Source organism: Nelumbo nucifera, chromosome 1 (assembly GCF_055504915.1).
Source record: "Nelumbo nucifera cultivar China Antique chromosome 1, China Antique-T2T, whole genome shotgun sequence".
Classification (NCBI taxonomy): Eukaryota; Viridiplantae; Streptophyta; class Magnoliopsida; order Proteales; family Nelumbonaceae; genus Nelumbo; species Nelumbo nucifera.
Window position 1 is genome coordinate 74200061 of NC_142649.1, and position 27559 is coordinate 74227619.

Genomic DNA, 27559 nt, shown 5'->3' on the forward strand with positions numbered 1-27559 from the left:
GGAAATCTACATTGGGCCTATCCATAATTTTCCATAAAAAATGTGCTTATGTGGCAGCAACGATGATGGTACTAAATAGAAAATTTGAAAAAACATTTTTTGAGAAAATAATATGATTATGCCACACCGTTTTCTATAAAACACCTCTCCCAAAACTGCACTAGTTCCAAGCATAGCCTATTGTCACCACCCCTTAGTGTAGGTGACAATAAATTTTATCTAATAAATAATAATTTTCTTAACTCAAGGGTAGGGATGCAAACAGATCAAATTTGACTCAAATTAGGGTATATCTGAATCTGATCCAACACTCTTAAGGGGAGATTCAATCTAATCCAAAGATCCAATTGGATCTCATTAACATGGATTTGAATTCGAATCTGATGAGGCCGTCAGATCTTTGGATCTTATCAGATCTGATCTGATTTAAAAAAAATTATTAAAACAAAAATAAAATATAACAATTTAAATAAAGAAACACAAAAAATACATGTATATTTTTAACTATTTTGATCATATAAATGTTTTTTATAAAAAAATAAATAATTTAATAAATTTACAAAAATGTAATATAAACAATATATTTATAAATAAATAAATAAATAAATAAATAACATATATATTATATTTATATAAATAAATAAATAACATATATATATCGGATTGGATATGTTCCGAATCCAATTTGTACCCCGTGAAGGGTAAGGGTAAGGAGTGGGAACAACCGGACAACGGGACAAGGGATCTGCGAGTCCCGGAGCTGGTTACTTGTTCCTCGTGAGATGATTGAGGTAACGAAGACCAGGCGTGAATCAAGCAAAGCTACGTAACGTAACAAATAATGAATGAACACGCAAGCGGACCATAATGGGGTGCGTCCCCGACGTGTTGGATGGACTTCGACAAAGCAAGGTGAACGTGAGATTCCGTGGGTCATACCACGGACACGGAGGGCCAGCAGACTGCACTTTCAGCTCCGTGCCACTCCCACAGGCCCACCTCCACTAGTACTTTCTGTAAAGTACAACAGTCAATGCAAAGTTGCAAAGGGAGTTAGGCTGAACGAGCTGATTGATGGACGACGTCCCAACTCCGAATGAAGGACGAACCAAACCAAACCGGTCTAAACGAAACCGACCACAATAAGTAAGAATGTCTTTGTCCAAAACGACTAAAAGAGCAATGGCCAATGCTCAATGCCCAATGGGCCACGGCCATTTGATAAAAGTGGTTTAACCAGGAAAATCGTCCTCTCAATCTGTCAATCCACGTTCTCAGTTCTCACCTGGACCTGGGAACTGGAAGCAAACAAAATTTTAGCAGACGGAACACAGACAGAGGAATACAGAGAAAACGCCTCTCTCCAAATCTGACTCTCTGTCTCACAGGGGAGTACAGAAACAAAATGAATCATCTGCTTCAATTTCCCGACAGAATCCTAACTTCTTCTCGATTGAAAGATGTTTTACTAATCTTCTCGACTCTCTGTATTCTCTACCTCATCGTATCCCGTAACCGTATCTCTGCGCCCATCCAAATACGAAACATGCACCCGTATTCATCATCCCCACCTATCTCCCTCCACCACCTAGCATTTGGCATTGCTTCCGCTTCCAAGTCCTGGCCCAAGCGTAGTCACTGTGTACGTCTCTGGTGGAAACCCCAACTTATGCGAGGCTACGTATTCCTCGAACGTAAACCGCCCGACACCGGTATGTACAACTTCAACACTACCGATTTTCTCCCGCCGGTGCTTGTCTCAGAAGACACTTCCCGGTTCCCTTATACTTACAAGGGCGGCCTCCCATCGGCTATCCGCGTGGCTCGTATCGTCTCGGAGATCGTCGCTCGGAACCTGTCGGATGTCCGGTGGTTCGTGTTCGGGGACGATGACACGGTGTTCTTCCCTGAGAATCTGGCAATGACGCTGTCCAGATACGATCACAACCGGTGGTATTACGTGGGGAGCAACTCGGAGAGTTTCGAGCAGAACTCCAAGTTCTCGTTTGACATGGCGTTTGGTGGCGGAGGGTTTGCGATTAGCTATCCGCTCGCTAGGGTTTTAGCGAGGGTCTTCGATTCGTGTCTTGTGAGGTATTCACATTTGTATGGAAGTGATTCGAGGATTTTCTCTTGCTTGGCGGAGCTTGGCGTCAGTTTAACGTATGAACCTGGATTTCATCAGGTGAAGTAGAATATTTGTCTTCTTAATTTACTAATATATTTAGTTTTGGTTGGTCCTTTTTTATTCCTTGAGGATTTTGTATAAACAGTTAACCACAGAAAGGAATATACTTGCTTATACGTGGTTGGTCGTGCCAAATATTTTCCGTGATTAAGGACTCATACTACCAAGGAATTGTTGGGCTACATTCTTCTTAAATAATTAATGGATTATATTAAACTAAACTTTTCATGTATTACAAATTTACAGTTCAGTCCCAATATTTAGCACAAGAATCTGAGATCTTAGAGTCACATATGATGGATTCGCCAAGGAGAAGAATTCCCTCAACTATTGTGCCTGAAATGTTACCTGCATATGTTGATAGCGATGGATTTGGGGTTCAAACAGTCAATGTAATATATCCCATTGATCAACTTCAGTTTTTGTCTCTTTTTTTTTTCTTAATTAAAATTGAAGGGGAACAAGAAAACACAAGGCAAATCAATGCCGCTCAGTGTTCACAGGATTATATAGTATGTAGGGTATATAAGCTGACGTGGAGAGGAGAAATGCCCATGCTGTCAATTCAAAGGATTGCGTGTAGGAGTTATTTGAATTCCACCTGAACCCTCTCTATGTGGCCGAAAAATCCTCCTTATTAATTGGGAAATGAGAGCTTTTTTGTCCAGCCAGAATACCTATTGCGAAGAAAAAAAAAAAATGGATGCCTCACTAATTTGTTGTATGGTTAGATGTAAGGGACCCCCTAAGTTTGTTTTACTGTGGGTTAAGACCTTCACGTCTTAGTAGGAACTGGGAATTATTCAAGGGTGGAGCTCCTTGCACTTTTTCAGGGTCTGAAAAGGGATCCCCTAAGTTTGTTTTACTGTGGGTTAAGACCTTCACGTCTTAGTAGGAACTGGGAATTATTCAAGGGTGGAGCTCCTTGCACTTTTTCAGGGTCTGAAAGTAGCTGTTGATTTAGGCTGGAACAGGAGTATAGTTGAAGGGATGTAAAGTGGTATTTGGGTGGTTTCTTACAAGGACTGGTCACTGGTGGGCTGAGGGCAGTAAGATTTATGATCAGGGAATTTAGAGCCTTGGCATCAAGTCTAAATTTCTCACTGGCTTCAAGACCAGCAAACATCTTGGTGATGGTTTAGTAAGAATGGGTGTGAATACTAGATTGGGGAATACTAGGCCCAGGGACAAGTTTGTAACAGTATAGCTTTCTAACCTTTTTATCAGTTTTGTCAGTCTTTGACTGTTTACTGGTTGTTTTTGTTTTGTGTTTATTTTTTTTTGATAAATGATAAAAAATTATTAGAGCATAATAAGGATCACATGATTACAGAGAACATCCCGCAGTGGCGCGAGATGTAGCCCCAGCCAGATTAACAGATTACAACTGAGCCCAGAAAAATTCAGATTTATGCACCCCCTATTTTGCAAAGAAGTCAGCCATCCTGTTTGCTGACCGCCTTTCCCATTGGACTGAAATTGTCATATCTCTGACCAGCCACTTAAATCTTTTCTTATATTCTTTGTATTTCCAAATTACAGTTTCAGGTTCCTTCAACCACTCTATTACCAGTTTAGAGTCACCTTGAATTAACAGTCTATCATAATTTAAATCTCAGCAATTTGTATTCCTTGCAAGACAGCTTGGAACTCTGCAAAAACTGAGTCCCCTACTCCAACTGGACCTGAGAACACAGCAACAACATGGCTTTCATAGTTTCTGAAAACTCCCCCTATACCAGCCGGGCCTGGGTTCCCTGGGCTGCTGCCATCAAAATTCAGTTTGATGAGTCCTTTATCTGGTGGTTTCCAGCCCACAACAGGTTTAACCCTTGTAGCAGAACTTCTAGCTACAGCTTCCAAATTTCTCCGCATATCATCAAAGGAGAAATCAGAAAATAACTTTAGGGACTTAGCCTACATTAAAGCTCTATATAATATGCAATCCAAAACTGCTTCCTTATTTCTTTCTTTATCATTGAACACTCTGCCATTCCTTTCCTCCTACACCGTCCAAATCAATGCAGCCCTGATACATCTCCACAAAATTTTATCCCTTCTCTTTGGCCAACTGAAGGTCGTTGGTTCAAAGAGACTTCTAATCTGAGTAGGCAAATGCCGCCTGTGACCAAGAAGTTCAAAAAGCTTTTCCTAGAGACTAGCAAGAAAAGGGCAGGAAATCAGAAGATGGCAGCAGTTTTCTCCACTTGCTTTATAAGGTACACCAGTTAGGGGACAAGTACATAAAAGGTCTTCTTATTTTGCAAAAATCCAAGGTGTTTATTTTCCCATGGAAAACTTCCCAGCACAAAGCCCCAACCTTGGGAGGAGTAGGTTTAGACCAAATTTCATTCATAGGGCAAGGAAGAGAGTTTGGATATGAACACAAGAAAGTGAAGGAGGAGGCACAAAAAAAAAGACCTTTGGGGTGTGGAATCCAAACCCGACCATCTGATTTAGAAAAATCTAGGACAACAAAATCAAGAATTTGTAACAATGAGTTTGCCCTTTCTGATTCAAGGTCCCTTAAATTTCTTCTTAACCCTAAATTTCAGCTTAACCCAGACAACTCAGAGAAGGAAACAAAGTGAGAGACCTTTTATTTATTTTTAACAAAGAAAGAGAGAACAAAGTGGGGAACAAATTTTTAAGGGTTGAATTGCCAATCCAAAGGTCCTCCCAAACAAGAACCTTGTCTCCAGAACAAACATCATACCTGATTTGGCTTAGGAATTGAGGAAGCACTCCATAAATAGATTTCCAAGGAGAAGCCAAAGTAGCCATCGAAGATACCCCAACATCCCAACCATTGCCTGTATAACCATGGATACTACCAATCACCCCTTGCCATAATCTCCCCCTCTCTAAAGTCCACCTCCAAAGCCATTTACCTAAAGAGGAACTTTTCTTGTTTAAGTTTCCTATGCCTAAACCCCCTTTATCTTTACTTTTACACACTATATTCCACTTGATCAAATGATCCTTTCTACCTTCCCTTGGCTCCCACAGAAAATTTCTCATCAACTTTTCTAGCTTCATCACTTCCCTTCGTGGCATTCTAAACACCGACAAATAATAGACTGGAAAATTTGCTAATGTGGATTTTACTAGTGTAATTCTACCTCCCATTGAAATATAATTTCTCTTCCAAGCAGCCAATATCTCTTAGAACACCTTTCCACAACTGGGTTCCAAAACCTACTTTCTTTCAGATTGTCTCCTATTGGCAGATATTTCAAGGGTCAAACAGTTATTGGACAACCCAAAGAATCTGCTACTTCATCTAGCTCCTCCTGCTACAAATTTATTCCTGCCACACAACTCTTCTCGAAATTAATTTCAACTTAGAAATATGTTCAAACAGCTTGATCACCTCCTTCAACCGCCTTGCCTTTAATGGATCCCCACCCTCATAGAAAATAATTGTATCGTCTACAAACTGTAATTGTGTCACCATTGTATTAAGCCTGCCTACTCTCCACCCTTTAAAGAGGTCCATCATATATGCTCTTAGGAGGAGTCTACTAAACACATCCGCCATTAGTCCATCATATATGCTCTTAGGAGGAGTCTACTAAACACATCCGCCATTAGGGTAAAAAGGAAGGGGGATAGGGGATCCCCTTGTTTTAATCTTCTAGTAGCTGGGAAGTAATCCCTCACTACACCATTTACCAATACCGAGTAATGACAGGTTTTCAAACGTTTTTCAGTCCATCTACACCATCTTTCCCCAAAACCATAGCATTTCAATACTTACAACAGAAAAATCTAGTCCACCATGCCATAGGCCTTCTCCAAGTCTAATTTACACACGAAACCTTTTCTCCTCCTCTTACAATCCTCCACACATTCATTGGCTATTAGAATTTGATCGGTAATTTGTCTACCTTGAACAAAATCTCCTTGAGGTTGTGTAACCAAAATAGGGAAGACCTTTCTCAACCTTAACGACAGAACTTTAGCTAGAATTTTATACATGTTAGTCCCCAAGCTAGTAGGTCTAAAATCTCTTGGACTAATGGCATCACCCTTCTTAGGTATCAAGGCCAAGAAAGTGGAATTGATCCCAGGGCTAATGAAATGTTCCTTAAGCCATCCAGTCTCGGAGCTTTAGATCTATCCATTGAGAAAACTGCCTTTCTAATTTCTTCCAACACAAAATCCTTTTCCAACACCCTTGCTACTTCTGGGACCAACCTTGGCCAGTTTAACCTTCTACAATCACACCCACATCACTCACCTTCTTATATACACTCTTAAAATGCTCCACAAAACAACTTGCAATTTCCTCTTGGCTCCTCGAGATTTCACCGTTTATTTCCAATTTATCCACAAAAGTTTTCCTTCTTCTTCCATTGGCTATTGCATGAAACAACTTAGTATTGTCATCACCCTCCTTAATCCACTTATGTCTTGACTTTTGCCTCCAACAGATCTTCTCCCTAAGTAAAATTTCCTCTAACTCCTTTTTTAAAGTCCACCTTAATCTTCTTTCCTCCTCAGTTATCAACCTTTGACTTTCCTTTTGATCCAACTGCTTAATTCTAGATGTGTCATTCAATTTTCTTTCCTCAACTCTTCCAAAAACATCCCTATTCCACTCCTTCAACTTGCCTTCTAAGTGTTGTATCTTTCTGTGAAACTTTACTCATTTCCAATAAAAAACCCCCACCTCCTCATTCCACCAATCTTCCACTCTGCTAATAAAGTTGGGATGGGTGAGCCACATGTTTTCAAATCTAAAAGGAGTAGGACCTGTCAAAAAGTCTTTTGTGCCTATTCTAATTGGACAGTGATCTGAGGCAACCCTAGGCAAAGCCCTCACCACCAGCCCTCCCTAGTATTCCTCCCAAGCAACATTGAACACAAATCTGTCCAGCTTTGAGCAAATGGGGGAAGCTTGAAAATTGGACCAAGTGAAGCAGGTCTACTGAATTCAGTATTTCTTTTAGTTCACAATCCTTAATAAACTCATTGAACCTTCTTGTGCTTGTGGAAATCATTTGGTTGAGGTTGTTTGTCTCATCTGTAAATCTTATCACATTAAAATCACCTCCTAGGCACCAAGGCCCCTCCTATAGACCTCTGATATATAAATCTCCTCCCATAGTTGGCCTCTTTCACTACACCTAACTGGCCCATATATATTAGATTGCACCCAACCATCCCTCACATTCTTGAATTTTATAGACCCTGAAAATTGGCCAATTACCTCTTCTAAAGATTCCATATCTTCATTTCTCCACATTGTAAGTAAGCCACCAGAAGCTCCCCAAGATAGCATTGCCACCCAACTTATCCCTCTAGAACTCCACACACTTCTGACCCACCTCCTATCCATTTCTGCTACTTTTGTTTCCCGTAACATCACTATATCTGGCTTTTCCTTTTGGAGCAAGTCTTTAATAACCCTTCTCTTCCTAGCACTCCCCAACCCTCTTGCATTCCAGCTTATTATTTTCATTTACCACTATTTTATAACCCCCCAAAACTCTTCCTTCCTCAATTTTGCCTTTTCCTTCTTTCTCCTCTTGCACTAAACTCTGTGTCGCCTTCTACATCAGATCTCAATCTCTCCACCTCCGACATCTTTTTCTTCCTAGATTTTTCTTTGTTCCCTTTCTTTTTGGTATAGACACTAACATTCCTAACCTCCTTTAGCTGCAAGCCCAACTGCTCTGCTACTCTGCTACCCATCTCTCTCCTACCTTCCTTCTTACCTTCTACCTCCCTCCTCTCAGGCTCGCTACCATCCTGTTCACCCACCTCCCCAAGATCATTAATGAATCTTCAACATAGCCTTCTTGGATCCTAAGTTCATCTAGAAAATCACACACCAACTTACAAATTCTCTCTCCTTGCTCCAAGCAATCCACCCCCTTCACACTATCCTTCTCTTTTTCTTTCTCTTCTCTCAACTTCCCTTCTGGCTCAACTTTAGGTGTTGGTAACCTGTGGTATCTGCAAACACAGGGAGAGCATCAGTATCCTTAACCAAATTGACGATTTTACCTGGAGAGAGAGATTTCTCAACGGATAAGGGGACAAGACCCTCTGGACTGGAACACAATCCTTGTAGATCAGATTTGGCTGGAGTGGACTGCAGACAGACTTTACTGGTAATACCCGGTGGACACTGATCAAGGACGTCTACTAGAGTACCCTCGTTTTGCCCTGGAGAAAGACTGTTAACTCCCCCCTAGATATCCTGTACTAGTTGATCCTCTGAGTTCGGACTTGGACTTATTGGTCTCAGGTTTTGTTCCCTAACAATGTAACTCTCTTCTCCCCTTTAAACTACCAGTTCAGCTCCAGAGTTTGATGGAACAGGTGTGAGAAACACTGCTGTATCATCTTCTTCATCTAAAAATGGTTGTGAAAAACATTTCCCCAAAGAGATACTGCCAATGCTTGGACGTTCAGTTTCGTCAGAATCACTTCCCTGCTCACTAAAACAAACCTTCCTTTTCCAGCTGGTTTTCCTCCTTTTCCGACGTCGATCTTTTACTCCTAGGGTTCCAGCGCTTTGGCGACGTATGGTCAGCCCTAGATGGCTGCCACTGTAGACTACTCAAACTCCTGTTCTGCTCTTCAAGCTTGGACCGGTAGGACCTCTCGATGGGGGTGATGATGGATCTAAGTTTCCATCTATCTTCGCCCCTCTTAAGAGTCCAGCCTATTTCGTTGGCCCACCCCATTGTTTTCTAACATTCCTTCTGTTGACTTGGATAAACCCAGGTCCACTCTTTCGCTGGTCTCTTGGGCCCTATTCCTCTTTCGACAGGCCCACTTTTCCCTGTTAGCCCAACCTGATTTATTCCCTCTTGGAAAGTCTCCACATGGCCGTTTAATTGTGCCCCTTCCTAACTAGTGCCCACATGTTCTTTCGTTTTAAATTTTGAACCATCAAGTTCCACCTGTCCTGATCTATTAACAGGGGGCTTGAATTTCTCCTTTTCCTTATCAGTCTTCCCCTTTAAGGTAACCATCTGCAGGCCTCTATTCTGCTCCTTATTTCCTTCTTTCAAAGCCTCTGCATAGGACCTACCAACAACCTGTGTATATCCAGTACCTTGTTGCTTCTCTTTCAAAGTTTCCTTCTCAAGGATTTCCTCTTGCGTGTAAGTTTCTGAGGAGTTAGAGCTAGCCTTTCCCAAATTGCCACGTAGCCAGTCTTTTTCTACCCTTTTGTCTTCTCTTCTTTGAGCTTCAACCCAGAGAGCAGCTTCAATGGCTGTCGTTAGCCATACTGAGAAGAACACACCGCCATTGGTCACTTTAATCTTCCTGGGACTTTATTCAGGGAAAACACAACTGAGACTTATAGCTGCAGAATGTAGATCCTTAACAAAGAATCCATCTAAGTGTGCCTTGCACAAGACAACAGTTGATTCAAACACTTTGGCCTTCCAAAGATGAAAAGGCAGATCCAACAGCCGAACTGTAACTGAGTCTTCTACAGAAATTTCCTTTGCATTAGCTGAAGGAGACCACTGCACCACACTCCATCTGAATGCAGATTGCCTCAATCTCTAGTTCAACATCTGATGCCTCCAACAGTGCTTTACAAATCTCAAATGGAGTTAAAATAGCTGTACTATTCACTCTCAAGTTTTTTACCACCTCCTCTGCTATCCTTTTCCAGTCCTTTGGAGGCCTACTTGTTTTCACAACTAGCCGCTTTTCGCAATCCTCCTTTGAAGCATTGACCACCAACCTCCTTTCTGATACGGCCTTGTATCGGCTCCAGCACTCTTCCGAGTGAGTGCTTACTCCTACGTGAAGGTAGAGGAAAGAAGAATGGGGAAGAAACAGAATGAGAGAAGGCAACTAGGAAGATTAGGCAGAAAGTTTGGATATTATTTCACTCCCCTCCCATCATACAGCAAAGGACAATATATAGAGTCATGCAAAATAATTAACCAAAACAACTTAACAAATAAGAAGAAAATCTCCTTGATTATAGGAAATCATCGTGACACAATTCTCTCCATCTGTTCTCCTTGATTAGAGGTCCATCATCTCCACAAATCTGTCTCGACAGATTTCCTTTATTTGTAGATGTAATTATCATCCATCCAATGTGCCGCTTTCCTTACTCGGGTGGAACGTCTAACTTTGTGCTCATCTTGATTGATATTTTCTGGAATTGTTGGTGTATCATTCTCCTCCCCTTGTAGCACCACCTTGTCCTCAAGGTGTAGATTCGGATATAGCTGCTTAATTTCCGCAAGTGCTTCCCAGGTAGCATCGTCGGGTGACCCATCACTCTACTATACAAGTACTGGAGTTTCAACCTTCCCATGTTTGAGAACTTGCCGCGTTGCACAAATTGCCACTGGTACTGAGACCGGTCTATTGTCCACCGCGTCTTGAGGCAATGCAAGTGGAGCACCGACTTCTTCGCCCCATAAGGTCTTTAACGCCGAGATATAAAGACGGGGTGGATTTTAGAATCAGCAGGTAAATCCAAGCGATATGCCACCGTGTCAATGCGCTCGAGGACTGTAAATGGCCCATAATATTTTTTGGCCAGCTTGTTGGATGACCTATGTGCCACGGAAGATTGTCTGTAAGGCTGTAACTTGACCCACACCTTGGTCCCCGGTTCTAGACTTAGTTCCCTGCATTTCTTGTTAGCTTTTTGCTCCATGCGGTGCTACGCCTTGCGGAGATGAATTTTCAACTGTTTAAGTAAGGAATCGTGTTCCTCCAACATCTCATCCAAAGCGTGGACCTCGGTGGTATTCTGGACATATGGTGGAATTATTGGCGGCAGGCATCCGTACAAGGCTTGGAATGGAGTCATTTTGATACTACTATGGTAACTGGTATTATAGTTGAATTCCGCCCACCCCAAATAATCATACCAGCTCTTTGGTTTGTCTTGGGCAAAAGTGCGTAAGTACTGCTCCAAGCCGCGGTTTACCACCTCAGATTGGCCATCGGTTTGAGGGTGATATGCGCTGTTATGCTTTAACGTCGTCCCACTTAGATCAAAAAGTTTGCTCTAGAATTTGCTCATAAAAATGGGATCTCGGTCCGACACGATTGTGCTAGGGAAACCATGAAGCTTGACCACCATGGTGGTAAATAGGTCCGCGACCTTGATTGCCAAAAATTTCGTGGGTAATGCTCCAAAGTGGGCGTACTTTGTCAGCCTGTCGACCACAACCATGATAACTGTATAACCATGGGATACGGGTAGAGCCACCACAAAATCCATCGTCAAGTCATCCCAAACTTGTGACGGAATAGGGAGTGGTTGAAGCAACCCCGCTGGCACCTGTGTTGAATGTTTAATCTACTGATAGATCACGCACTCCGCCACAAATGTCTCCACATCCTTGCACATTTTGGGCCAAAAGAAGTTGGTTGAAAGCCGCACTAGAGTATGTTTCACGCCTACATGGCCCGCCATCGGGGTCGAATGAAACTCCCGTAGTAGTCTGTTCTTAAGCGCGGAGTCGGGGCTAATATAAAACCGCCCGTTCTCAATGCGCAGCTGATCCAAAAATGCCGGGGTCGAGAAACTCGTGATCATCATGGCTGTAGCAGGTTCAGACTTCGGTGGCTCGTCTTCATGCATGCGGGACAGAGCGTTAGCCACCTGGTTAGCGCGCCCGGGCTTGTATTCAATCTGAAAATTATAGCCCAATAGATTTCGGACATAAATCTGTTGCTCTGGAGTTTGCACCACCTGCTGAAGAAGTTCCTTAATATTGCGGTGATCTGTACGGATAATGAAGAAACGACCCAACAGATATTGTCGCCATTTGTGAACCACCTCAACAATGGCGTAGAGTTCCTTCTGGTAAGTTGAGACAACGCACATTCTATCCCCAACTTCTTGCTAAAGAAGGCAATTGGTTGGTTTTCTTGCATCAACACCGCACCCATCCCCACGTTGGACGCATCCGTTTTGATGATAAACGTGAGATCAAAGTTGGGTAGCCTTAGCACGGGAGCATGCGACATTGCCTCTTTTAACGCTTCGAACGCAGCGTCAGTGTCTTCTGTCCATTTAAAGTGGTCCTTTAGCAATTCGGTCAGCGGTGCCGCGATGTGGGCGTACCCCTTAATAAATCGGCGGTAGTAACCCGTAAGCCCCAAAAACCCACGAAGTTGCTTGAGAGTTGTAATTGGTGGCCAATTGAGCATAGTATCAACCTTCCTGGGATCGGCATGCACCCCGCGTTCATCCACTATGTGACCCAAGTAATCAATGGAATGTTGACAAAAATGGCATTTGGAGAGCTCTACATAAAATTGATTATTTTCCAAGCATTGAAGAACTTGTTGCAAGTGCTGGACATGCTCCTCCTCATTGGCACTGTAAGTGAGGGTATCTGTACGGCCGGACATTCACTGGCTTTGTCCCCGGTAAGAGGTGAATTCAGTGTGTTTGAAACCGGTGAGGAGGGAGGTCCGTAGGAGGGTGAAATAAATGCTCGTAGTGCCGCAACACCTGAATAATTGTATCTGGTAATTCATCTGGAAATTGGATGATAGTGGTGTCACTTTTTTGGTGGTGCATCATGTTGTAAGTGGTACAATTCGTAGAGGTCCGTCACATCCTCGGCCGAGACAAGTGCTTGTAATTGATTGAAGGATATTCGTTTCGGGCTCAAAGCACCGTCTCCCCGTAACACAACTTTTTCCTCGTTCCATTGAAACTCCATTGATGGAAATTTAGAGCAACCACGCCTAGGTTTTGCAACCACTGGACACCTAACACCACGTCCGGGCCTTGAATGGGAAGGACGAATAATTCCACCGTGAATTGGTGACCCTGCATAGATAATAAGACCTGTTGGCACTTACAATTACACACCATGAAATTTTCGTTGCCAATATAGACTTTGAAAGCCGAAATGGGTGTGGCTTGCAAGTGTAGCCTCTCTACTAAGCTGGGTTGAATCAGATTGTGGGTACTCTCACTATCAATCAATACATGAACTCGTTGAGAATTAATTTCGCCCCATATTCGCAATGAGAGAGGGCTACCCGGTCCTGCCATGGAGTTGAGACTCGAAATATCGCCGGTGACGACGGAATCCCCTGGTTCAGCACTGCCATTGTCCTCTGTGGTTACGACGTCGGCGTCATCCTCCTCTGTTACTAACAGCATTAAGGACTTGCTTTTGCATTTATGGTTGAGAGACCATTTTTTGTCGCAATTGTAGCATAATCCCCGTTGCCGCCGTTCTTGCATTTCACTCGGTGTCAACCGCTTAATGGGGATATTGGAATTGTTGGCATGATCTTGATGGCGCGTGGTCGGATTAGGGGCCGGGAGAGCTGGGACGGTTGAAGGTGGAAGAACCGATTGCAGGGCTGGTTTATTGCCAGACAGTGTAGGTGGCGGACCTGATATAGGTGCTGTGATTGAAGATGAATGTTGGGCTGAACTTACGTTCCTACTCTGCCACCTTGTTATCGAACCAGAGCTCACGGGATTTCCATCGTACTTGGCTTCGAACATGCGAGCTAATGAGAAAGCTTCATTCAGGGATCTCGGCCGCGCAATTAACAACTCTCGTTGTAGCATCAGTTTTAGCTTGGATGTAAAAAAAGAGATCAGCAAGGACTCTGAAATACCAGTGACTCTGTTCATCCGTCGTTCAAACTCTGCTTGGTATTCTCTCACCGACGCTCGTTGGATAAGTTTTGATAAAGCGCCTTGGTAATCCTCAAATTGTGAAGGTCCGAATCGTAACTTGACTTGTTGGAGGAAATCGACCCATCCGGTCAGTAAGTTGTTATTGGACATCCACTGGAACCATTCGGACGCCATCCCTTCCATATGAAATGCCACGATTCGTAGCCCCTGTTCCTCTGCGGTCTCGACAAAATCAAAATATTGTTGGATGCGAAAGATCCATGTAAATGGGTCGGTACTGTTGAAGCAGGGAACTTCAAGTCTCAACGAATGGGCTGCCTCGGAATCACTTGTTGTTGTCATTCGGTTTTGGAGCACTGGCAGTGCGAGGGTAGGTAGCAATCCTGAAGAGTTTCTTCCATTGGTATCAACTCCCTTGCCACGAGCCTGAGTTTGCAGTTGCCCAATTTGGTGTTGCATGGTTTCGAGTGATAATGTTTGAGAATCGTGTTTTGCTTGCAAGGATTGAATTTGAATATTCAAGGTGTCAAATTGTTGTTTCATGGCAGCAAGAAGGTTTTCTTGCATGGTGTTGAAAATTTCGGATTGGTCGGCCATAATTTCGAACGATAACGGGTGAAGATTGGTAGGCAATGAAAGCACCAATTTGATACGGCCTTGTATCGGCTCCGGCACTCTTCCGAGCGAGTCCTTACTCCTATGTGAAGGTAGAGGAAAGAAGAATGGGGAAGAAACAGAATGAGAGAAGGCAACTAGGAAGATTAGGCAGAAAGTTTGGATATTATTTCACTCCCCTCCCATCATACAGCAAAGGACAATATATAGAGTCATGCAAAATAATTAACCAAAACAACTTAACAAATAAGAAGCAAATCTCCTTGATTATAGGAAATCATCGTGACACAATTCTCTCCATCTGTTCTCCTTGATTAGAGGTCCATCATCTCCACAAATCTGTCTTGACAGATTTCCTTTATTTGTAGATGTAATTATCATCCATCCAATGTGCCGCTTTCCTTACTCGGGTGGAACGTCTAACTTTGTGCTCATCTTGATTGATATTTTCCGGAATTGTTGGTATATCATTCTCCTCCCCTTGTAGCACCACCTTGTCCTCAAGGTGTAGATTCAGATATAGCTGCTTAATTTCCGCAAGTGCTTCCTAGGTAGCATCGTCGGGTGACCCATCACTCCACTATACAAGTACTTGAGTTTCAACCTTTCCATGTTTGAGAACCTGCCGCGTTGCACAAATTGCCACTGGTACTGAGACCGGTCTATTGTCCACTGCGTCTTGAGGCAATGCAAGTGGAGCACCGACTTCTTCGCCCCGTAAGGGCTTTAACGCCGAGATATGAAAGACGGAGTGGATTTTAGAATCAGCAGGTAAATCGAAGCGATATGCCACCGTGCCAATGCGCTCGAGGACTGTAAATGGCCCATAATATTTTTTGGCCAGCTTGTTGGATGACCTGTAAAGTGTAAATGGCCCATCACTACACTTTACAGCTCTCAAACAAAAACTGCTTTGCCTTAGCTCTCCCTTCCACTTTTCTCCATTCTGCCCCAAACAAAAATTATTTTTGTTTTGTGTTGTCTCAAACTCGCTAAATCTTTTGAAGAGTAGGGCGGTGCTCTTCTTTTTTTTTCTAATTAATATGTTAATTGTTGTTGGGAACAAAATAAATCTATATTTGATTGCTGTTGGTAAGTCCTGCACAACCCTATTTGATGCATGTATAATGTATGCCGTACATGTTACAACAACCAGAATCTTATTTATGGAACTGTGCAACCTGTTGGCTTCCTATTGGCCCTAATAGTTAATGGCATTTCTAGATTTGCGGATGGTAATGATTGATATCATTATTTTGAATTTTAGGCCTGGTTTAAAGTGTTGAGTGCAGAATCTGTACTAATGATGGTTAGGATAGTTGTGAATCCAACATTGGATATGTCTTTTACCTTATGTTCAGCTTGCATGCTTGGATCTTTCTCTGCTTATGGTCATTTCTGAACATGTGGTCTCCCCATTTATGAGGCTTGATTTCAAATAGATCTCAAATGAGTCAAATTGATTGAGGGTTTTGGTTTGAGGTTTATTTTTGTCAATGTGGATCTAGCATCAGTGTATCACAAGTGCCCTTATGTTTGAAATCTTTTTTTTTTTATGATTTTATCGGTCTGTTCATAACTCGTAAGTGCTTTGCATGATGAATTCAAATGTTAAATAGGCTGCAGCATGAAAGATGCATTAGAAATTTAAAATTTCCTATTGTTTGTACTGTCAGAGTTTCCTGACAACCATTCTAGCATTGAGTTTGTATATGTGATTCTCTATTTCCAACTTAGGTAATTAATACACTGAAGCTGAATATTGTAACTTGCATCTGAGTAGGTTGATATTCGGGGAAATTTGTTTGGAATGCTCTCTGCTCATCCATTAATACCTCTACTATCTCTTCATCATTTGGATGCTGTGGATCCCATCTTCCCCAATAAAAGCCAGATTCAAGCTTTAGACCATCTATTTAAGGCTGTAAATGTGGATCCTGCCAGAATCTTACAGCAAACTGTTTGCTATGACCAGTCAAACTCACAGACTCTCAGTATCTTGGGGTTATGCGGTACAAGTTTTTGAAGGAAATCAACTTCTTCCTGACCTCATTTCATTGCAAAGAACATTCATGCCATGGAAAAGAAGTCGTAATGTTAATTCAAGTCATTTTATGTTTAACATGAGGGAGTTTCCCAGAGATCCATGTAAAAGACCTATCATTTTCTTTCTTGAAAGTGTTTTCATTGATACCAATGTGATATGGAGCAACTACAGCAGGAGGGCTACTGTTGGAAATTGCTTGCAGAAAAGTGCTTCACAGAATTTGAAACAGATCAAAGTCTTCTCACATAAGCTAGAGTTTGATCTTGGACAGGTATTACCATAGAAGTTTTAGGTGAAGCTCCCAATTCATTTCCTTCCCTGCATCATTTGATTTTTCTATTTTCCATTCATGATTGCTTTGCTATGGTGCTGTCTTATTTTACCTTTTATTTTAGTTGCAGGCACCTAGACGCCATTGCTGTGATGTTTTTCGTTCTTCTGAAGAAGTGATGGAAATTGGCATTAGACAATGTTTAGATGATGAAATAATTGCCATGCACTTGTAGCATCTGATTGGAACTGCTGCTGGCTTATGAAAACTTCTCTGGAAAGAGGAATTGAGATCCTCCAGCTTTTTTATTGGGGAAATGATAACGTAGTTTTATCTTATCAACAAGATATCAGGATTCCTATTCTCTTAACATAGAATCCACTGTAAACTTGTTTCTGGTTTTTTTTTTTCAGTTAATTTTGCAGTTAGTCTTCTTCGGTCCTTTTGTTCCATACCTTGTCATTCTATAATCTCTATTGTGTAGTAGCGCTGAGAATCAAACTAGAATAAATTGTAAAAATGGTCCGTTAGTATTGTATTAACACAGACAGTTGCAATAGATTGTTCTTTTATTCATCAATTTGATGGGTGGTGTATACAGAAAGAGGACTGTTATACCCTGGGCCCATCAGATATTGGTGGTGTATTAAGAAATCATGAGGGGAGGATTCTTTAGGTTTTACCCTGGACCAGTTGGGTTGAAGGATTCTACTTGGGAACACTGTTATAACTATTAAGAGACTTCTTTCTGGTAGGTGCCCTAGGTTACTCCAGGGTGGGAATAAAGGGGGACTTGCAACTATATAGTATGTGTTTGGTTTCGTTGGCGTTTATTGAAAAAACACCACATAGGCATTGGTGTATTGCATACGAAGCAAAATGAAACAAATGTTTGGTTTCACCGTTTATCAAATAAACAGTAAAAAACCGAAACACTTTGATTTTTGTGCATGGGGCATTTGGGGCAACGCCAAATTCTTGTTTCCCTCAACGCCCCAGCGTTTCTTGAAACCAAATGCTGATGTGTTACACTTTAATGGGTATTAATCTGAGGTGGAGAATAAAAAACGTTTGAAGAAAATCCCAATCAAATAACAAAAATAGAAAACATTTAAAATAAAAAACGTTTAAAGTGAAAAAGTATAAATAAATGTTTAAAGTGAAAAAGCACAAGTAAATGGCCACCCATAAATGTAAACGGAACCAAACACCCTCATATTGGCTAGTTAAGGGATGGAGGAATTAAGCTTTAGGTTAGATAATTGGCTACTGGTTGGAACATCTCATTCTGTTGGATCACGAGATCTGCCAATAATCTAGCTGACATACTAGATAGGGGAGGTGTTACAGTGAGTGGTTTATTTTGGTACACTATCCTACCAGGCTAGAGTTTATTTTTCTTTTTCTTTTTCTTTCTGATTTCTGATGGTGGATGGGAAGCCTGGTGCTTTTATCAACCTGAGGGTTTTGCTCTTTTTTCTTCCTTTTGTGCTCTCTGTTTTTGAGTTCCTCCATCCATAAAAGTTCTTATTGTTAAGAATCAGAAGAAAAAAAGAAGGAAAGAAGGGAAAAGAAAAAAAAGTCAATTGTTCATCTTTCTGTGACCTGACAACAAGAGTATTCTCCAAAGGCAGTCAAGAGGAGGGTGTTTGGCAAAAAATTGTGGACCAACTGCTTTCTTGGTCGTCAGCTCGGTTTAACTTAAGCAGTTCAGACTTCAGAGTTTAGTTCTTTTTTTTTTATTTTTTAAATCCTTTTGTTAATGCTGATGGGATAGTGGATTAGTTTTTGTATGACTCTCCCTGTTACAGCCTCTAGTTGTACAGGGTTTTTCTTTAATGAAATTCATATTTTGTATGACTCTCCACACATGCTTGAATTCTTTGATGAAGCATGATCATAGCCATGGAGTTTGTCTTTTGTGTTTGATATGATTCTCTACACTTCAGATTCTAGCATGTTCTGAGACTTATGAGCTTAGTTTTTTTTTTTTTCTTTGACAATAAAATAAAGTTTATTAAGAGAAAAAAGGGAATACAAGAAAGGTGAGCAGAAGTCATCTCTCATAAAACAAGTTTAACCATTCAAAATAATCATAAATAGCTACAAGTCAACCATGAAATGCTTGGAATCTAATTTACCTCCAAAATTTGGAACTTCTATATGTTTCCATTTATTAACATCCCCTGTATTTCTTATATGTTTTATCAGTTAATATATCCCATATAATAAAAAATGGCTTGTATCTGCGTTGCTACATAGTCTCCAAACTTCTTCACTGAGATTTTCAATGACAAAGAGATGGTGTCTGGATTTTTCTTTGAGAAGATGAAAAGCTTCCTTCATCAATGATCTGCTTTTCCTTTTCATTCTCACCCTCGGTGGAAGCTACATTTGCAGTATAACCAGTTTGAATAATTTCCATGTGAGTCCACTATTGCTTAATATTATCCACAAAATCTGAAAGTTTTAAGAAGAGGGCATCTTTGATCCTTCTAATGGTTTATACTCTTTCTTACCAATCTGATGCAGGATGAACATTTTAAATTTGAAAAATAGAAGAGCAGATAAAATAATAAAGGAATTAGCAGATAGGCTTCTATAGGAATGAAAACCTAGGAAATTACTGGGAATCAGGAGTTCATATCTTTTGGAGGAATTGAAACTGTCAAGCAAGTCTGGTATTGGTACCAAAAATTAAAGAAGCCAAATGTTAAAATTTTTAGGGTAAATCTCTTAAACTACCCTTGCTGTTCACGAAATCGACAAACCGTATCCTTATTGTTTAGATTTTGTCTCAAGTTATCCTTAAGTTTTCTGACAATTGTCTAAAACCTCCATTGCCATTAATTTTTCGTTGCACTCAGTTCACATGTGACATCACGTGAGTGTTGATTATTTTATAATTCCTAAAATACCCTTATTGTTCATGGCCGCTGTTGGAAGTTGCAGTGGTGGTGACAATTTTGGTATCATCGTCACAAGTGACGGTGGCCACTGCAACTTCCGAATGGAGCTCTCCTCTTAATGGTGATGGTGGTTGGGGAGAACGACTGTAGAGGCAGAAAACAAGTGATTCCCATGGAGCCGGCTTTGCCCAACTACAGAGGCATCAGGCAGCAAACAATGGGAAAGTGGGTCGCCGAGATTCGAGACCCGAACAGAGGAAGCCGGCTTTGGCTGGGAACCTTCTCCACCACTCTCGAAGATGCTCTAGCTTACGATGAGGCTACCAAAGCCATGTGTGGTCTTTGTGTACGTCTCAACTTTCCTGAAAGCTCTGCATCGATGCAATCTTCATACTCAGCTACCACTTCATTCAGCTATTCTAAAGTTACTTAGATGAGGAATTGAAGGTAATTTCCCGAAGGTAGAACCTAAGCCAGAGTAGTGTGAGTTGGGGATTTACAGTCAGCCTTGTACTGCAATGGAAGCAGCTGGGCAGCACCAATGAATATAGTTAAGCAAGAGCCGAAGGAAGAGCAGCCTGTGGAACCCATGAATCCTGATCAGTTCAGTTGACTCAGTTCAGTGAGAGTGGATGCAATCATTTTTGATGATGTGCAGAACTTTTCATTGGAAGAACTGTTTAATATGGAGAAGCTATTGGGGATGCTGGGTCCAAATACTCCTGGGCCAAGACTGAAGAATGAGTACGATCAATTAGGTGTCTCTGATCAATTGCAGTGTGGTAGTCCATCGGATTTATTGTATCAGCTGCTGAATCCTATTGAACTGGAGGGAGATGACGGGTATCGGCTATACTTGTATGACGAGCAAGGATTGCTTCAATTGGGTTTTCCTGATTTGTGGTTTTAAGTAGTTTCTTGGAGGACTGAAAGGGAGTAAGAGGGGGGGGGGGGGGGGGGGGGGGGACTCTGGGGTGTATATATTTACTTTTTGGGTCTTCCGCCAACTATTGGAGCTGAGGGATGTAAGCCAACTAAGCTTGTTGGGGTGTAAGCACGAATGCAGAGCTTATTGTCTATGATAGCGGAAGAGACAGACATCGTAAAGCGGAAGAGACGGCAATGCGATATCAGAGAGATTGAAGTCTTGTAGAAGAGACATTGTGAGTCTATGGTAGCCCACTTCCCTACTGATAATCCCAGGACTTGATCCTTTGACGTCAACGCAAAGTGGAAGAGACGGACGTCGTGAGAGATTGAAGTCTTGCAGATGAACTTTCATGGAATTTTTTCATGCGGTATCAGAGAGCGAGAAAATCTGGTGAAACCAACGGCTTCTCCAGAGCTGTGCTCTCCGTGCCGGAAGCGACAGAAACCGGGCTGAGCGGGCTGAGCCCATTACTAGTTTGTTCTCTGCCCGTGAATGGCTGACTTTCTTCTCTGCCCATGAATCCAAGGCAAGAACTGCTGCGTTTCCCGGCAAATCCCACTTACCCACTGGCTCTTTATCTTCCACCAAATCCACCATGCTCTGACCTTGGGCGAGGTGTAGAATGAACAACCACTCCAGAACAAAGAGGCATGAATTTCTTTTTCAAGCAAAACTTTGAAAAAATCGGAAAAAGGGGGTTTTTATCAGTTGGGTTTTATTTTGGAAATTTGATAAATAATGAAAGGTAAATATAACTTTTCATTTTCTTTATTAGCACTTAATGATAATGTCAATTGTCAGAAAACTTAAGAATAGGATAAGACGATATCTAAACAATAAGAATACAGTTTGTCAATTTCGTTAACAGTAAAAAAGGTTTAAGATATATATTGTCCCATAATCTTCTTTGCTTTCATAGTTCTAAGGAACCAAAGTAATAAGTATCTCCAGAACATTTATCTGTTTTTCATCTTTGTATACTAATTAGCTTTACCATGGCCTTATAAATTGGCCTTTTTTGTCATCTTTGAAAGGTTCGGGCATGAATAATGAAGAAAAAGGCTATGTTAACATCTTTTTCTTTTCCCTCAAGCAACGTCTGTTGTTTGTACTTGCCAGATGTCTCAAATGAGCGATGAGGTGCAGCATCCATAAACTCTTCCAGGTCTTGGTTTCCATCTGCCAACTGTTATTTAGTCATTACTTTGTTGATGGTTCGTTTCAGTAGAGGCTTTTTTCGGCTTATCAGTATGTTTAACATCCAAAATTCCTTTCGTTTCAGGTCCACCTCCTCAGGGGATTATTTCAGTCCGGCTCAAACCTTATAATTGAGCTCAAAACCCAGAATTTCTAAAAACTCCTTGCCTAGCCAATCTATGAGTGAAGGAATTAGCATTTCTTTTAACCCAAGTACATAGGACTTTCGTATCCTTAATCAGCCGCTTGAATTTTCTTTTCTCATTACTGTAGCTCCACATCTTGGAAGTGTCTTCTTTCAGCCAATCCACAACAACCGCAGAATCTCCTTTTATAATCAGTTTCTTAACTTTAATTTCTTTGGCCCTTTGCACCCCTTCCAACATTGCTAACACCTCAGCCTTCAAGGAGTCTTCCACTCCAATTGGACTAGAGAACAAAGCTATTACATTACCTCTCTCATCCCTTAGGACCCCCCTAATACCCGAGGCCCTGAATTCCCCATGCTATTGCCATAAAAATTTAGTTTGATAAACCCAGGAGGTGGAGGGTTCCACATGAGATTCAAAATCTTCTTCCTTGTAATTGAGCTAGCAACTTCTTTTCACTTTCTTAGCAAATTGTTTGTTGAAAAATCTGTAAACTCTTTCATTGTCTTCGACCAGTGTATTATTCTTATATGAATCAATTCTACCATATTTTCCAAGCCTCTCTCCTTTTCCGAGAAGATCCTTGCATTTATTTTCTCCTATAATATCCAACAAACAGCAGTTCTCACACATTTTCACATTATTCTTTATCTTTTTGTTGAACATTCAATAGTTGAAAAGGAAAACAAGCTTTGCAGTTTAATTGGAGGTGTTTGCATACACCTAAATAAAGAAGCAAACCAATCTCAAATATTTTTTGCCAAAACATAAGATATTAATTATTAAGTGATACCCAGACTCGCTAGCAAACCGAATAATGTCATGTATCTACAATTCCAATCATTTGGGTATATTGGAAACCAAATATTTAAGCTGTTGTACATTTGATGTATAGCCTCATCTTGGGTTTTATCAGAATGACAACAAGAGACTGATGGATGTTGGGTGAAGATTGGTTGGTTATCAGTAGATTCAAGAGCGGGAGGAATGATCTACCAAAGGAATAGTCTGATTCACTAGATGAAGTATGATATTATAATGCTTCTGGTAGGAAGAGGAATGGTGTTCTGGTCGGATATGGCATTCGAGCGAAATGGCATAAAAGGATTCATGTAGTCAATCATGGGAATTATGCATTTTAACTCGGGTTGTAAATTTTTCTTAAATACAACAGGAAGCTTGATCTGCATGTACATCAATCTTGACAGTCAAGTCAAGGCTTCTCTATGTTGTGTATGTGTGTAGGTGTGTGTCCAATCCGAGAATCCAACCTGATAACAGCCCTAGATGTACCCTCAAGTAAGCAGTATCTATACTACAACCAGTCCATGTCTCCCTAGTTCAACAATCAACAGTTCTCCACTCTTCCTTTCGATACAGTAAAAAGTGTGGTATCTCGTGAAACTTTTTACCAAGGTTATGAAAATGGGACAGTTGGACTGGTTGAACAGAAATTGTTCAAGCAACTGGTTCCATTTCACCTTAAAATTATTTTTTAACCAAAAACTATTGATTTTGTTAATGATTCACTGACTCAGGTGGTCAAATCTGACTTGTCAACCCATATAATGGTTTTTAGTCGTTTTTTATTTTAATTATTTTATTATTTTTTAGATCGAAACAGCCTATCTATTTGAACCAGATGGTTGAACCACAAAGTGTTTCCGGTTCTTGATTGGTTTTTAAAACATTGCTTTTTTATATTCCAGGCGTAGGAACTCAATAACCCACATCATCATGGTTAATAGATCTAGAATTAATAAATATAAATATATTAATTACTTGAAACTTCTTTTCATTGAATGAAGTTTCTGTTTTCTGTTGTGCACTTGTGCCCCCTCTAAAATATAAATAATAATAATAATAATAATAATACCTTGCCTTGTTCAAATCAGCTTGTGTCCCCCTCCCCAAGACAGTGTCCCACAAAGTCCCACAGGACATCGTCCCAAACATCTTCCCATGGTTGGATGCTATTTCATGTTGTCAATAGACGGCGGGAATATGCTGTAACCTGTAGGACGTTGTGGGGCGCCGTATTGGGGGGCTGATTTGATCTCTGCCTTGCCTCGCTCCTCGGGCGATCCATAGGAATTTCACACATGTTTCCCTTTGTTTTGACTTTTGAGTATTCACCAATTTTTGTATCTTCCCTTGGATTAGTTTCTTTAGGTGGGTAGTGGGTTCAAAACCAATGGCTCCTTAGCTCTTCGTTAATGAGAAAAATAGAGTCAAATTAATGGGGCTAATTAATACACTTATCCTTGTTACGTTACAGTACACCATCTGACCATCATAGTATCACTTCCCTGGGTCTTAATATTCAATGCTTCTCTTTGTATCACAGCAAGTGAATAGTTACCTAATTTTCCGGCGTTCGTCCACGCAGGCCTCAGAAGTTCTAAGTCTAAACCAGAAGTGTCTCGGCAGCTACTTATCCACGTCCGCAACAAAAGTCAAACGGAGTTTCTATTCACGAAATAGTGCACGGTGCATACCAGTCACTCACCGTAACGGAAAAGGAAGAGTAACGTTCTTAAAACTGTGTTTAGGCCATACCAGTTGTGCTTGTAATTGTACAAGTCCCTGAAAAAGAAAAAAGCAAAATCAGAAAACAGATTTTAGAGAAGAAAGTCACTAGATTGACAGGTCATTGGGCACCGTGAACCGCGCGCAATCCATGCTCTTAAGTAAAGGGGTCTGGTACTCTGGTTCCTTCGTCCCATCCCCATCCCGTATTAATGATTCCAGACCTTGTCTCCCTCCGGGAAATGTCGTTTTTTCAGTTACCCTCAAAGAGCCCGACTTCCTATCGCCTCATTAACCTCCTCCTGATTTCCTCTTGTCTCTGTATCATCTACCTCTTTGTATCCATCTCCCTCGTCCGTCCTTCTACCCTCAGTCATGTATGGGTTCCGTCGCTCTACGTCTCGCCGCCCACCACTCTGGACCATTTAGTGTTCGGCATTGCTTCCACTGCTCAATCCTGGCCCAATCGGAAGGAATATGTAAGGCTCTGGTGGAAACCGCAATCCATGAGAGGTTGTGTATTTGTTGACAGCATGCCACCGACGACTGTGGACAAGCATAACGATAGTAGCACCCTTCCTCCCATTTGCATCTCCGAGGACACATCCCATTTTCGTTACACTTACAGGGGTGGTCTCCGATCGGCAATTCGTGTGGCCCGAGCTGTGTCAGAAACTGTTTCTCTCAACCACACAGGAGTCCGATGGTTTGTTTTCGGGGATGATGATACAGTGTTCTTCCCAGAGAATTTGGTTAAGACACTTTCAAAGTACGACCATAATCTGTGGTACTACATCGGGACCAACTCAGAGAGCTCCAAGCAGAATTCCTTGTTTTCCTTTGAAATGGCATTCGGAGGAGGTGGTTTCGCCATAAGCTATCCGCTCGCCAGAGTTCTGGCAAAGGTTTTCGACTCATGTCTGGTGCGGTATCCACATCTTTATGGAAGTGATGCTAGGATTTTCTCTTGCTTGGCAGAGCTGGGAGTTGGGCTGACGCATGAGCCAGGGTTTCATCAGGTACCTTTCCCTCTCTGATGGTGATAGCTAAATTCTCACATTGGGGTTGCAACTTAAACTATTATTAAGATCAGAGGCTGAGTCTAATCCAACTCCTTAATTTTTCTTTTGTGCCTGTCTGTGTCTATTCCTCTTGGTAGGTAGATTTCAGGGGAGATGCTTTCGGATTGCTGGCTGCTCACCCATTAAGACCGCTGGTATCACTTCATCACTTAAATTACATAGATCCAATCTTCCCCAACATGAACAGTAAGCAAGCTTTAGAACATCTACTTGAAGCTGTGAAGTTCGATCCTGCAAGGATCTTGCAACAAACAGTTTGCTACGACCGTTGGTTTTCATGGACAATTTCTGTCTCGTGGGGTTATGCTGTTCAGTTATTTGAACGCGATATACTTCTTCCCGACGTTCTTCCTGTGCAACATACATTTACAGTGTGGAATAAAAGAGAAACCATTACGCCCAGTCCTTATATGTTTGATACAAGGGAGCTTCCTGAAGACCCATGTAGAAGGCCCACTCTTTTCTTCTTAGAAAGCTTGTCTTCTAATGGACAAGTAATACGGAGCAATTACAGGAGAAGTATTTCTGACAAGTGCTTAGAAAGCAAGGGAGCCTCGAAGAAACTGGAAAAGATAAGAGTCTTCTCAAAAAAGCTAAAGCTTGACATCAGACAGGTAATTGATATATAGATTTTGAATTGCCTCATCAAGGTCTCATAATTCACTCGCGAATCCCAGGGATTATTTACTGATTTCTGGTTTGCTCAAGTTCTGTTAATGCAGTTAGTAATAATGTAACGTAATTTTCTTCCTGCTGGTTATTCAGTTGCAGGCCCCAAGACGGCATTGTTGCGACATATTACCTTCTTCAGTCGGTGAAGTATTAGAAATTGGCATTAGGGAATGTGGGGAAGAAGAAATGATCTTCATGCACGCATAGAATTTCCTAGGAAATTACTGCCCATCCTTGGAAATCTAATCAGTGGAAGCTGGGAATCAGAGTCCCATTGTAAGGTAAGAAGGATTGACATAACTTTAGGCTGAGATTGAACTTCTCCTTGACCATGCCGAGTAAAACAGTCATATGTTCACGCTCGTAAGTAGAAATTTGTGGGTGTTTTTATAATTCCAACAACTATAAGCACGGCCAGCACTTGTGTACACATGCCTGCTACGAGAGTACGCATGTTGCTCTGGTCAATGGTTCATACTTCATGGGATTTGGATCCTTCCCGCTCTCTATGTAGGCCAAAATATATACCAGAAACTGAAGCTTGGACATGAATTTATCGCTTTCAAAGATACCTTAGTGCACTGGACGAAATGGGCTTGCAGTTTTGCTTAAGAAATGAGATGACAGACCAGTTGATTTTATTCCTCATGTAGCATGTGGATGACTTGAATATGAACATTGGAAGATGTACTTTATTCGATGTCTTAAATTTTGATTTTAGTTATGTTTCTTCCCTTAATTCCAGCTAATAATCCGGGATGGTAAGTTAATCAACCTAGTCCAACAATCAATGTCTCCCAATAAAACCACGACATGTGGTTAAGACTTGAGGAATACTTCATAAAAACGTAGAGGAGGAGCTTAGAGGGCTGCAGAATATTTCTGCTCGATTAGAGTTCGTCTGAAGCAATTTGAAACTTTTGTCTTCTCAGTTGTCATAAATTCCTAAGTTCCAGTTCTAGAGTTTCAGATTCCAAGTAATATAATTAGTTAATTACCCAAATAAAATAAAATAAAAAAGAGTAAATTAGAAGGCCTCTTGTACCATGTACTATGGGTCGGTGATAAAGACCCGCTGTAGGCTGTACTTTAATTTGCATCAAACACCTCCTAAATTTTTAGCATGCAAAGAATACCCCTTAACCGTTAAATTAAATTAGATGATAGAATGCATTAAATAATCAAAATGCCAACTGAACATTTTTATTTTCTTTTTGGTTGCCCATTCCTTTTCCTTCATAAAAGTTGACTTGAAAGAAGCATAGCTCAAGGAACCACAAAATAAATGAGAGAGGTAACATAGAAAAGAAATTTAATCAATTTGAAATTATTACATGCTATGA

The 27559-nt window shown here is 41.2% G+C and overlaps 1 protein-coding gene and 2 pseudogenes across 2 annotated transcripts; all 3 read left to right on the forward strand.

Moving 5' to 3' along the window:
• Positions 1-1197: 1197 nt before the first annotated feature.
• LOC104604917 (uncharacterized) lies at positions 1198-17199 on the forward strand (annotated as a pseudogene). The gene is made up of 3 exons (XR_016085749.1): positions 1198-2185; positions 16213-16747; positions 16872-17199. The product of XR_016085749.1 is annotated as an uncharacterized LOC104604917 (transcript).
• Positions 17200-17446: 247 nt separating this feature from the next.
• Positions 17447-20577, forward strand: LOC104604994 (dehydration-responsive element-binding protein 2C-like; annotated as a pseudogene).
• Positions 20578-24122: 3545 nt separating this feature from the next.
• LOC104604918 (uncharacterized) lies at positions 24123-26971 on the forward strand. The gene is made up of 3 exons (XM_010269496.3): positions 24123-25481; positions 25622-26158; positions 26310-26971. The coding sequence occupies exons 1-3, from the start codon at positions 24675-24677 to the stop codon at positions 26421-26423; spliced, it is 1458 nt and encodes a 485-aa protein (XP_010267798.2). The 5' UTR covers positions 24123-24674; the 3' UTR covers positions 26424-26971.
• The last annotated feature ends 588 nt before the right edge of the window (positions 26972-27559 follow it).